This window comes from Alosa sapidissima, chromosome 9, assembly GCF_018492685.1.
Source record: "Alosa sapidissima isolate fAloSap1 chromosome 9, fAloSap1.pri, whole genome shotgun sequence".
Taxonomy (NCBI): Eukaryota; Metazoa; Chordata; class Actinopteri; order Clupeiformes; family Clupeidae; genus Alosa; species Alosa sapidissima.
This window is the reverse complement of record NC_055965.1, coordinates 6,352,104-6,364,931: the sequence shown is the minus strand read 5'-3', so window position 1 is coordinate 6,364,931 and position 12,828 is coordinate 6,352,104. Positions and strand designations below refer to the sequence as shown.

The 12,828-nt window shown below is 44.8% G+C and overlaps 1 protein-coding gene across 1 annotated transcript in view; it reads right to left on the bottom strand.

Moving 5' to 3' along the window:
- The window catches only part of LOC121719287 (sphingosine kinase 1-like), a 23,455-nt gene extending 10,976 nt beyond the window's left edge, over positions 1-12,479 (bottom strand). Inside the window, exon 1 of the mRNA XM_042104763.1 lies at positions 11,927-12,479. Coding sequence (XP_041960697.1) covers positions 11,927-12,356 — 430 coding nt within the window. The 5' untranslated portion in view covers positions 12,357-12,479. The remainder of the gene's footprint in view (positions 1-11,926) is intronic.
- Between the last annotated feature and the right edge of the window lie 349 nt (positions 12,480-12,828).

The following is a 12,828-nucleotide window of genomic DNA, read 5'->3' as shown; positions in this document are numbered from 1 at the left end:
ATGAGTGTCTTTCTGTCATTTTTGTACTTTTCTGAGTATCTCTGTAATGTTCTGTCTAGTCTTTTTTTTAGTGTACAGCTCTGGTCAAAATCAGCATCAGTACTTTTCACTTTGCATACTAGTATCACGCAAACGATCATTTACATGTATAGTCACCTCAGTAAAACAACCCTTCTTATCATTTGGCCAAACAAAAGCTTTGATATGGTGGCTGGAACAGTCTATCTCCAATGGCCCTAGTGAATAGACCCATATAAAGCTTAATTGGCAGGTTTGGTCATGACACACCACCACATCTCTTGAGTAAACACACACATAGCAATTTCAGTACGGTCAGGAAGCCTCCTATTTGTAAACACAAGGACACACTACAGTGGGGGAAAAGAGAATGGGTTCACTGGTGAATATGTGTGTGTGAGTGTGTGAGTGTGTGTGTGTGGAGTGGACTACTGTTTTCCCCAATGCAGTGGGACCCAGCGATTCTAGAGCGCTACGTTCTAAGATATTTTATGGGAACTACCCCATGTTGCCTTTCTTCCCCCCGAGTCTCCTCAGATGAGCGCTGTCTGGGGTGAGGCTCGGCAGGAAATGAAGGGAGGGTTTGCCGCCTCACCACAGGTTTGTGCCGCCGCCTTCGCGAGCCTTGAGCCACGTCCCTAATGGTGCAATAGTCCCTAAATAGTTCAGGCCCTTCCTCTGTGTCCCTCCTCATGATGCTACTGAATAGAAAACATCTGTGAGACGTCGCAACAGTGCTTATTTTTTTGGTCAGGACCCGAGCAATTTTTCAGTGGTTGAGCCAGATTGGCTCCACTGAGAGCTGCAGAGAAGGAGAGCTGGCCAGTGGAACATGGCAGAGTGGCACCAAAGCTGGCACCAGGCTGGCACCCGGGCGCTGCCTGCAGGGCTGCCAGCGCTTACAGGGATCCTCTTGTATGATGAGGAGCTTGGCTCTCACTTTCAAACAACACTCACCATGAGTGTGTTTGTACATACAAATAACAAATTCACACATACAAATATACACACACACATTCACACAACAGAAACCTGTACAAACATACGCAAATTCCAGTACCCCTTCCAAACCTTCATGCCCATTCAGCTTAGAGATTAGTATAGAACAATTCTGAAACAGGAAACAGCAGATTGGCTTTGACCCCATCCCCTTATCAGGCCTGTGTAAACTAAAATGTGAGGTGAATACAGTGTACTATCTGTGTCTCTAGAATTCTACATCACTCATTGTTATTTCTCTGCTCCACAATGAGCCCTTTGTTAGAACAGGGCCATGGCAGCACTTCTAGAATACTGTGACTAAATGATGCTAGATGGTGCTGTTTGTTCTGTAGTCATGTTCCCCCTCCCTCTCTCCCTCCCTCCCTCCCTCTCTCTCTCTCTCCCTCCCTCCCTCTCTTTCTCTCTCTCCTCCACTTTCCCTAAAACCATTTCCACAAACCCAGAGCTCTACAAAGATCTGTGTCCCACACAATCATGTTTCCGAGCATGTTCACTGGTGGCTAGCGATGTATGAATAGACTGTTTGCCCCTAGAAGGTCACGGGAGAGGCTTTCATCACATCCTGTGGTGAGATGTGTTGGTGTACGTGAGTGTGCACATCTGTGTGTGTGTGCGTGTGTGTGTGTGTGTGTGTGTGTGTGTCTGTCTGTCTGTGTGTGTGTGTGCATGCATCCACGTACGCTCACATTTAATTTTTCCCCTCCTCTAACCACACACTGCAGCTGCTGACAGCAGTGCACAGTACAACACAAAGACACCTCCAGTTTCAACACCAAAAGACAATCCTTGAGCTTTCACCTTCTCTATAAAGATGCTGCGCTAAGACAAGACCATTACACACCCACTATCCTCGTTGCTCTGGTCAGCTTAACAGCCAGTAAAGGGGGTTGGGGGCAGGGGGGGGGGTAGACGCTTTGCCTAAACAGCTCTGAAGATAAACAACAATTGCATCCAGCATCCAGGGCCATTACGGCTGAGTCTCCCCGACAGCAGCAAAACAAGACGACTGGGCACAAATGCTGCTTACGCCGCACGGTAAATAATGAGCGAACGCAAGCGTGGCTTAATGATATCTCATCAGCACGCCGCGCTCTCACTTAGCTAAAGGTCACAGCAGAGCACTGGGATTCACGGGAGGAGATGGGGGGGGGGTTAAGGGGGAAAAATCTGAAAAGAAGGATGAGTTCTTTTTATTGTTGTTGTGCTAGTTGTTGTTGTGTTGTTTGTTATCTGCCCCCCTTCAGTTTGTTTTTTTTTCCCTGCGTTCAGCAATTTTGCCAGCTTAGATTAGTGGAGTGTTAAGAGAGGGGTTGTTTATTTATTAACAACATCTCTGTTTTCCTTCAAAGACAGATCTCCCTGTGGGCCAAACATTAAGGCACCGACTTATGCCAAATCACGCAAACGACGCCCTGTGTGGATATGTGGCGACACAGACAGGATCTACTGTTCGAGTTACGCAACAAGGCAACATCAATAAGAAATCACCACTGAATGGCAAGAGATCAAAGTCTGGATCACACTCTAACGGTTTTCTGACCTCGTTTCTGGAGAAGTGTTCCTCTAACTGTTCCTCTTTTTCAGAAATGAGGCTTTGACCTCGAGCCTTTGTCATCTCACTCATGAGCGGAGTGCCAAGCTCTTTATGTAGGCTGTGTGGACACAGAGGAGGCTAGAAGGGAGGACACGGCAGTTTGCATTTTGAAATAGCTCAATGAGAGTAACAAGTCAAGTCGTTTCTGCAGGATGGGGAGGAATGTTTGAGTGTGTGTGTGGAGGGGTTCATCTCTCCTGGCTAATATGACATCCCCTTCTTCATAATGCTGACCCGGACAGGGATGGCTGGACAGGGAGGAGGCAGGGACGATGGAGGACCCTGCGGTGTGTGTGTGTGTTTGTGTGTGTGAGTGTGTGGGGATGGGGGGGAAATATATGTATGAGGGGTTCTTTAATCCTAGTCAGTATGCTACTCTGGAATGCATTGGACAATGAGGACAACTCCATTGGATATTCCTCCCCACTGTCCTTCACATGAGGATGCCCTTGGTCTGTCCTTCACATGAGGATGAATGAGAGCATGGAGGTTTCAGCGAACTTCAGCTGACTTGCAGCCAGCATTCAATAGAAATAGCTATTATTACAATAAATAGCAGTGGCGCCACTTCATATGGACATCTAAGATCTAACATCTAAGCTGTCTGCTTGGCCAATTTGCACACAAGGAAACACAGGTTTACAGTACACTTCAGATATCTTCAGATTCTTATTTTCTTATCCTTGGGCATTTATCATTTGGTTTTTATACTTTATAGTCTTTTAATTTATGTTTATGCTTTGTTTTACCTCTTTAAACTATCTTTTTAAATCTGTTTTATTCTATTTTACGTTATTTAACTGTATTCATGGAGTCTTGCACACCTGTCTATGTATCTTCAAGGCATATTGTTTCTGCCTTCCCTGCTCTAACTTGTAAAGCACTTTGGGTCAACTGTTGTTTGTTTCAATGTGCTATACAAATAAAATGAGTGTGAGGAATTAGACAACTCCATTGGATATTCAAAACTGTCCTTCTCCATCAGATGCCCTTGGCCTGTTCTTCACATGCTGGTCTCACGACAAAAACAAAACCCAGCTTCAGGCATCTTTGTTTATATACGTACGTGTGTTCTGAATGACTACCGCACGTGGTCCTGTATACATACAGACCCTTGGTCTGGTCTAGGTCTATGTGCGAACCCTGTGTGATGTAGAAACTAGGAGATAGGCTTATCAAGGCTGCCGCCCTAAAAACAAGCCATTAAACCTTAGGTAAGGACCAACCTGCATTTTTTCCATCTGTGCTGGAGCCAATGACTAAAGAAACACTCAGAGCGCCTTATCAGAGAAAGTGAGATAGCAAAAGAGAGATAGAGAGAGCTTCATCCATCCATAAAACCGGATACGTCAGGTAACCTAGATAATGACTTCTAGGCCAAAGTGCCTCTGGGATCCCAATAACCAGCTAAGTCATGCTTGCTCAGTGGCATCAATATTTCATGTTGCCATCGATGGCCCTGCCTCTCTGTGTGAATGAGTTGTGGCGGAGCTCGGAGGAGCGCTGCAACCTGACCAGCCTCCATTAGGGAAGGAAAGCCCAAGTCAAGTTAATGTATGTATTGAGCTGTTGTAAAGCCACTTCTCAAGAAGAATAACCTGGATGCCTCCATGCTAAACAATTACAGGCCCGTATCCAATCTACCTTTTATTGGCAAAATTATTGAAAAAGTAGTCTTTAATCAATTAACCACCTTCCTAACATCAAATGGGTATTTTGATTACTTTCAGTCTGGTTTTCGGGCAAATCACAGCACTGAAACAGCTCTCATTAAAGTTTCCAATGACATACGCCTCAACACAGATTCAGGTAAAACATCAGTCCTAGTGCTACTGGACCTTAGTGCAGCATTTGACACTGTTGATCACAATATTTTACTACACAGACTAGAACACTGGGTTGGATTTACAGGCATAGTTATCAGCTGGCTAAAATCATATCTACAAGAAAGGAGCTTCTTTGTTGCCATCAGAAACTGTACCTCAACACCAACGTCCTTGACCTGTGGTGTTCCCCAGGGGTCGATCTTGGGGCCACTATTATTCAACCTCTATATGCTCCCACTTGGACAAATCATTCAAAATAATTTGATTTCATATCATAGCTATGCAGATGACACACAAATTTACTTAGCACTATCACCAAACGACTATGGTCCTCTTGAATCTATGTGTCAGTGTATAGAACAAATCAACACCTGGATGTCTCAAAATTTTCTTCAGCTGAACAAAGAAAAAACTGAAGTAATTATATTTGGTAAAAATGAGGAAAGACTTAGGGTTGCCACTCTCCTTGACACAAAAGGGTTGAAGGCAAAGGATACTGTTAAAAATCTTGGTGTATTAATTGACAGTGATCTAAATTTCAACAGCCACATGAAAGCGATAACTAAATCAGCTTTTTACCACCTCAAAAATATTGCCAAACTCAGAGGGCTGATGTCAAAACATGACTTAGAAAAACTCATTCATGCATTTATCTCCAGCAGGGTTGATTACTGCAATGGACTGTTCACAGGCCTTCCTAAAAAGACTATTAAACAGCTTCAGGTGATGCAATATGCAGCAGCTAGGACTCTAACAAAAACTAAAAGAACTGACCACATTACTCCAATTCTTAAGTCCTTGCACTGGCTTCCAGTAAGTCACAGAATTGACTTTAAAGCACTATTGCTTGTTTATAAATCAGTAAATGGAGCAGGACCTAAATACTTGTCAGACATGCTTCAGCAGTACACACCTTCTCGTCCTCTCAGGTCCCAGGTGAAAAACCTGCTAGTAAAACCTACAGTTAGAACTAAACATGGTGAAGCAGCTTTTAGTTGCTATGCGGCTCAGCTGTGGAACCAACTTTCGGATGACATTAAAAAGGCCCCAACTGTAGCCAGTTTTAAATCTAGACTTAAGACCAAACTGTTCTCAGATGCTTTCTGCTAACTGTGCCGAGTTACAAATTCTGAATCTGCCTTGATAATTATTCTACTTTGTCTTTTATTACTTTTTTTACTACTTTTGCCTTTGTTTTTGCTTACTAATTATTCTTTATTTTTAAATGATTTTACCTTGTGTTTTATGTTTTCTTTTTATTATGATCTTTACCTTTTTAACTATTCTTTGACTATATTGCCCTTCTATGCTTTTATTTGTTATTATTGTTTGGTTTTGTTTATGTAAAGCACATTGAATGACCTCTGTGTATGAAATGTGCTATATAAATAAACTTGACTTGACTTGACTTGACTATTGCTAGCTGAAGTAAGTCCACAGCCACAACGCTATGAATAAACGCCAGGGTCTGTGTTCAGCCCTTTTTTTTGTCAATTGTCAACATTTATCTTTAACATTTTATCTTAAGAGAAGCCAGTGGGGAAGTGAAAGAGATCAAATTTGTCCAACCACAAAGCCCCAGACTCACACATGTGTGCTTAAAATGGAAAACTACAGTAGAGGTGTGACTGTATGCCCACACCAAAAAAACGACACAGAGCTGCCATCATCCACACGCCAACCCCTTGCTCATCTTTCAACCCCTTTTCAATTAGTGATCTGCACCTGCTGACTGCCACAGCACTCCCTCACCACCTGAGCTGCCTCCTGAATACTTGAGGCCTTGGCTCCCTCTCCACTTGCCTCCTGGCCAGCCCAGATTGGATGCGTCCACTACCCTGGGGCTAATGTCTCCTCTCTCTCACTGGAGAAAGGGTGTGTGTGTTTGTGTGTATATGTGTGTGTCGATCCACCACAGAAGAAAAGCACACCCCTGCAGCAAAGGATGACTTACACAGTGTCTCCTGATCCCATGAGCATACAGTAGGGGCTGCTCTCTCATTCTCCTCCTATTCTCTCTCTCTCTCTTTTCTCTTTCTCCTATATTCTCTCTTTCATCTCTCTGTCCAGGTATTCCTCACTTACAGTGTGCTTTACATATGAGTCTCTGTGTGAGTGTGTTCTATTTGATCGGAGGGGTGCTGTCACTGTAAAGGAGAATGTCATGAGCACCATAGAGATAAGCAAACACCAGATCACTACCTCACGAATACTGGATCTCATCTCTCTCTCTCTCTCTCTCTCTCTCTCTCTCTCTCTCTCTCTCTCTGTGAACTCTCACTCAACCCTTTTCTGTCTGTGCTCCAGTGTCTTGCTCACTTAACATTGTGCTTTACATAGTGGTGCTGCTACTGAGGATGTCATGAGCACCTCAGAGATAAGATGACACCAGATCACTACCTCATCAATACTGGATCTCATCTCTCTCTCTCTCTCTGATCTTTATCTCTCTCTCTCTCTCTCTCTCTCTCTCTCTCTATGTGCTCTCACTCAGATATCTCTCTCTCTGATCTTTATCTCTCTCTCTCTCTCTCTCTCTCTATGTGCTCTCACTCAGATATCTCTCTCTCTCTCTGATCTTTATCTCTCTCTCTCTCTATTTCTCTCTCTCTCTCTCTGAGCTCTCACTCAGATATCTCTCCCTGTCTTGCTATGATTTCACTTTCTGTACACCAGATGCGACTAGGCCACAGGTCCCACGTCAGTCTGGTTGGATCTGAACAAGCTTCAGTTCTGTGAATGTGGGTCTGTGAGGACAAATGACGTAAAGTGTGGACAGACGATCATGTGGATTTCCTGTGGAAATGGAATGGAACTGGACAATGGTGAAAATACCTGAATGGGTAAAGGGAAAACCAGAGTCAGAAAGAAAGTGAAAGAGTAAAAGTAAGAGAGAGAGAGAATGAAAGAAAGAGAGCACCCATTGGAGGGATGTCCCCCATGCTGTCTCTGTCTTGAGTAGTTCCCTTTGTGAGTTCTCTCATTCTCTCAGCACTGCTTAGGTGACAGTGAGGAGCCCACATCTGATAGATCTGATACTCACAGGAAGTTCAACCTCCTCACACACAACAAGAGAGGCGGGCAGCCGCCTGCTGACTAAAATAGCACTGCAGTTCGTTATACTGTATTTTATCCCACAGACAGACCCTCTGCTTCTACTGCATTGAAGTCTGACTAACGAGGAAGAAAAACAGAACAGAAATTCTGTATCCGTCACACAGATAAACACCCACAGACACCCACAAATGCATGTGCTACTACAGCCAGCCTCTCTTGAAGTTACACAATCAGCATATGTTCAATTAGTAGCGCATGCGTTCAGTTAGTGGGTGTTTAGTTTGGTGGTGTTGAAGACAGGTACACCATCAACATGAAACCCAGCTAGCTGCCTTTCTACTGTGTGTGAGTGGCCAGGGTCTGTTAGAGGAGAGGATGAGGCACCTGCCAGAACATCATCAAGCCCATCCCAGAGAGCAGAGCAGAGCAGTCGCACAGCCGAGCACAGCACAGCACAGCACAGCACAGCACAGCACAGCACAGCCGTCCCGAGGGACGGAGGAGATGGAGATTGACGGAGGGGAAAGAACGAGGGAGGGAGGGAGAGAAAGAGGTAGAGAAGAGACTAATGCTTATGTTCTACTGCTGGAGCACACACACACACACACACACACACACACGCACACACACACACGCACACACACACACACAGACATACATGCACATTCACATACTTAATGGCATTCCACCCCATCTTGGCTGAGTGCTGCTGTGTATGATAAACACTTATGAGCCTTGACAACAGAGGCTCACACAACACAAAAAGCACACGAGATTATAAACCTCCAGCACATAAAATACTTAAGTGTTGACTTAGCGTGGACAGACTTCTTTGTTATCCCTTCAAACACACACGCATACGCAACACACACACACACAGACACGGAGTGTTTAAATCCTCTGGAGGCCTTGTGGGGAACAGAGCACAATGGCTGGCTGAGTCCAGCTCTCATCTCTCTCCCTCTGGCTGTTCACAGCCTCTCATTTACCTGTCCATTGATTTCCTCATTATCTCTTTTGCCTGAGCTCATAGGACGCCCGGGACCACACTTCGCACAGGTGCGTGCATGATTGTATGTGTGTTTACCCGGAGTGCATGTGTGTGTGTGTGTGTGCGTGTGAGTGAGTGTGTGTGTGTTTGTATCTGTGTATCCACAGTGCATCTGTGTGTGTCTGTGTATGTGTTTATATTTGTTTACCCGTGGTCTGTGTGTATGTCTGTGTATGTGTTTATATTTGTTTACCCGTGGTGCTTATGTGTGTCTGTGTATGTGTTTATATTTGTTTACCCGTGGTGCATATGTGTGTGTATTTGTATCTGTGTAACTGCATGCATGCATAATGTGTGTGTGTGTGTGTGTGTGTTTGTGTGAGTGAACCCCACCATGGGCCAAAGAAAAGAACCCAGACATAACACTGCACGTTAAACTAACTCAAAAGCCTTACTGAAAGTGAGTGAGCCCCTCTTTATAACAAGCAGATGGCACCACATCTGGGAGTGGAAACATGACCCTGAGCGCATGTCTAGCATTTTTGTGAAAATTAAACTCTTTATTCCTCTCACGCTAAAAGGGAGGGAAACTGTAGCTACAACTCATCTGAGCGGGCAGGAAGTCTGCTGCTACTGTAGTAGCCACAAACCTCTTTCTCTCTCTCTCCCTGGGTGTGTGTGTGTGTGGCTGGGGTATTAATACCCTCCACCCTTTTTAATAGCCTCCACCCTTTTTCATAGCCTCTCATAACTCACCACACTGATGCTCTGTGTGCGTATTCTGCATATAGGAGCCTGGCTGAGGAGCTTGATACATTAATAATACCAGCACAGCAGAATGACCTGCTTTCTGCCTCCCGTGAGCAGCGTGGAGCAGAGAAACAGCCACTCTGTGCTGTAAGGATGGACGCAACTCAGTACAGTACAGTACAGTACAGTGGCATGTCCATGGCTAGCGGGCAGCGTTTTGAATTATTAGTCATTTGCAGTCGCTGTGGCGGAGCTGATCGTATCTAGAACTTTCTGAAGCGAGGAGAATATAAAAGTGTGCAGTGTGCTAATAATAGCCAGCATAGTTGAACCACCTTGGAGTGGAGCGAGAGAAAGAACACTAGAGCCTATTTATTACTTGGCAACATTTTGATTTAATTGAATTTGTATCAAGTGGTCATTATGATAAATTATGGTCATTATGGAGAAACGTAAAACATAATAATACTGGATCTTTCTGGGGTGTGAAGATTGAGGCGTAGATAGCATACCTGAGTTGAGTGTGAGTCATTTTCTTCCATACTCCTGAGGTCATTATTGAGATGACCTTCATGACCTTTCATAACCTAAACCCCATGCAGATCAGAGCACAGCTTCTCATCTGAACTTTCAGAATGATTGTTATTCCGAGGCTGCTTCAGAGCTCTGAACAGATAACAGCAGTTTGCTGCTATTTTAAAGCACATATAATCCAGAGGAGAGATGAGAGAAGACACAGGGGACATTACCACAGAAAACTAAAACCCTAAACGAGGGAGCGAGCGTGTTTTGCACCGGGGAACGCTGCGCTTTGTTGGACGTGGAATGGGCTTTGTGTGTTTTTTTCATCTCACGCACAGAGTTCATGAATGAATGCAGTGCGCAGATAAAAATACTCTATTTGCATCCCGTTCCCCACTACGATGTCTTTGATGGCAGCGCACACGCAGGGCTATACTTGGCACTGTGCGCTTGAAGTTGGGCTTGCAATCCAGGCGTCACCACTGCTGTTTGGGAAAGACAGTTTCAGATGATGCCTCAGCCTCACACAAGGAGACTTTCCTTGAAGGCCCTATCCCCTTGCTGTTGCATCTCTGATTGGTCTGGTTGGCTTTGACACACTCTGGCTGACTCCACTACACACACACACATACACAGTGCACACAGTCACACACGTACACAGTGCACACAGTCACACACAAATACAAAACACAAACACTTTCTGCACCTCTGTGAGTTTATATCAAGCCCTACATTAGCTTGTCCTCAAACTTGTGATTTGAGTTTTCAACACGTTAAGGCAGAGGTCATTGCTGGCGCAGAAGAAGCCCTTCTGCTCTTGTCCTCTGAGTGGCTAAATTTGAGACTGTGTTTGGAGACAGTGATGCAGTTGTGTTCCAGAAAGACAAGCTTGTGAAGTCTCATCCAAGATGGCCACTGAGGGAAAAACCTCAAATCTCAACCTTCGCAGACTAAATATAACATTCTGTTTAGCTTTCTCCCCACAGCAATCTGGGTAAACAACTCCTCTCGGCCTGAGCTCACATCTACGGCACAATCGAGCGGCTGAATGACCCACTGTGAAAGTACCGTCTTTTAGACAGCCGGACGGCCGGGATGGAGATCACATGACCCTTCCCATCGCTATAAGACCTCGTGGCTGAGGCGCGCTGTGGAATGCGGGTAGGAAGTGATGGACATCCAACCAAGCCAAACCAAAGACTGGGAGACTGTTATAAAAGACTGCACTGGTCAGCTTCCTTGGGTCAGACTATGTGTCCCATATGTGAGAAACTGAGTGAGAGAAACCTTGTGACCTTGTTAGAACTTCTTGTGGTTTGAAATGCAACATCAGAATGTCAGTCTCTTAGATGACAATGACTACAACAGTGTGTGTTGTGTAGAGCTATATGATTCATAGTGAAATGAATGTGCAATAAGGTTTCCATTGCTGTCATAAAAGTTTTTAGACTCTGAACCTGTAACCATCAGCTCTTACTTCACAAGACAGGTCACACATCTAGTGTAGCAACATACATTTGTATTGCTTCCTTTCTGGAAATTGCTTGCTTACATTGAAAATGTGCATTGTTATGAATATGTAAAACCTCTCTGTTTTCTCTAACCCCTCTATCAAGTAAATATTTAATTTCCTCTTGATGCTTTGATGGATAGTCCAAGCTCCTTTGACTTCAATTCTTCAAGATAGAAAGGGGATGAGCCCTGCTGTTGTCAACGCGTAACTAAGACATGGCAACGGAGCTGCATTCCCGTAATGCAAGGTGGTTGCTTTCAGACGGTTAAATCCAAACCACGTCTACAGGCTGGAGCAGTTTAATCGCAAATGTTCAGTCATGCGCAACATGGTGCGCTTTCACGCTACACGCAAGACGGAAAAGACTGCGCTTTTCTTGTCTCTTCTAGACGATCAAATATGTTGCTGCAAACTCTTTTTCACCTTTGTGTGAGTCATTTAGTCTCTTCTGAGATAGACACTTAAGCCCGTATAATGTCATTATATCTCCAAATGTAACTCTCTGTATTGACTTTCCAATTAGTTTTTCATTTGTTACTGAAACATGGAAAGGTTATCATTAATTAGCCATGACTATAATGTATTAACTCTCAGTTGTATATGTGGGTCCAAAAAACTAGGCTAATAGAATGAGACGAGGTTTACTTTCTCACCATTTCGCTGAGGCCGTTGATGCGCGGACCCTTCACTGATGGCTCGAGCCCATCGCTGAGCCTCCTCCAGGTTCAAGTGAGGGTCCAAGCCCGACGCGACCCGAAAGCACTGTTCTGTCCGTTGTCGTGCTACCCCAGAGCTCATCCAGCGCTTCTTAAACGGGTAAAAGTAGGCAGAAAAATACGCTCCCACATCAGTGTTATCATCTGCTTTAAACGCCCGACATCCAACACAGTCCCGCAAGTTGAAGACCACCTTGCTCCGTCCTGCAGTTGCCGAGGTGATCTTTTGGACAGTAAGATCCCTCTCTGTTAGGCTCACGGCATACCTGACCTTTCGGCTGGCCTTGGTCGTGAATTCTCCATACAACTGGATCTGACTAATGCCGTTGCGATAGGACAGGTTCGGTTCGTCTCTCTTTTCATCCATCCTCTCTGGAGGTCGGAGACCGGGCGCGATCCGCAGCCCGGCTTGCGGATGTTTGAGCGGCACACACACATACACAGGCTGTGTAGGTAGGCGAACTAGCGAGGAACAGACTGCGTCTGTCTGTCTGACACTTTCAACTGCGGCAGAAACCGGAGTTCCGCGCTGGACTGTTTTGAAACCTAAGAGAAGGACGTGCCACGTCTCTCCCTAGTGACGGAAATTGGTAAAGCCGCGGCAGTAGCCTATTGTCTTTATCTCCAGGGCAACTTGGTGAAATGGTTGTAGAAAGAGGAAAGAGGATAATTGTCATGTCAGTTAGTATGGAAAATTACCAAAATAAATAAGAGAAAATTGGCTCGATATATTTACTGTAGTAGCGTCTGTGGAGAACGCATTACATCACACAGGCTAGGCCCCTCAACTCTTTTTTTGTTTTACTTTTTACTATTTTAGTTTGCTAGCGTCGTTTTAG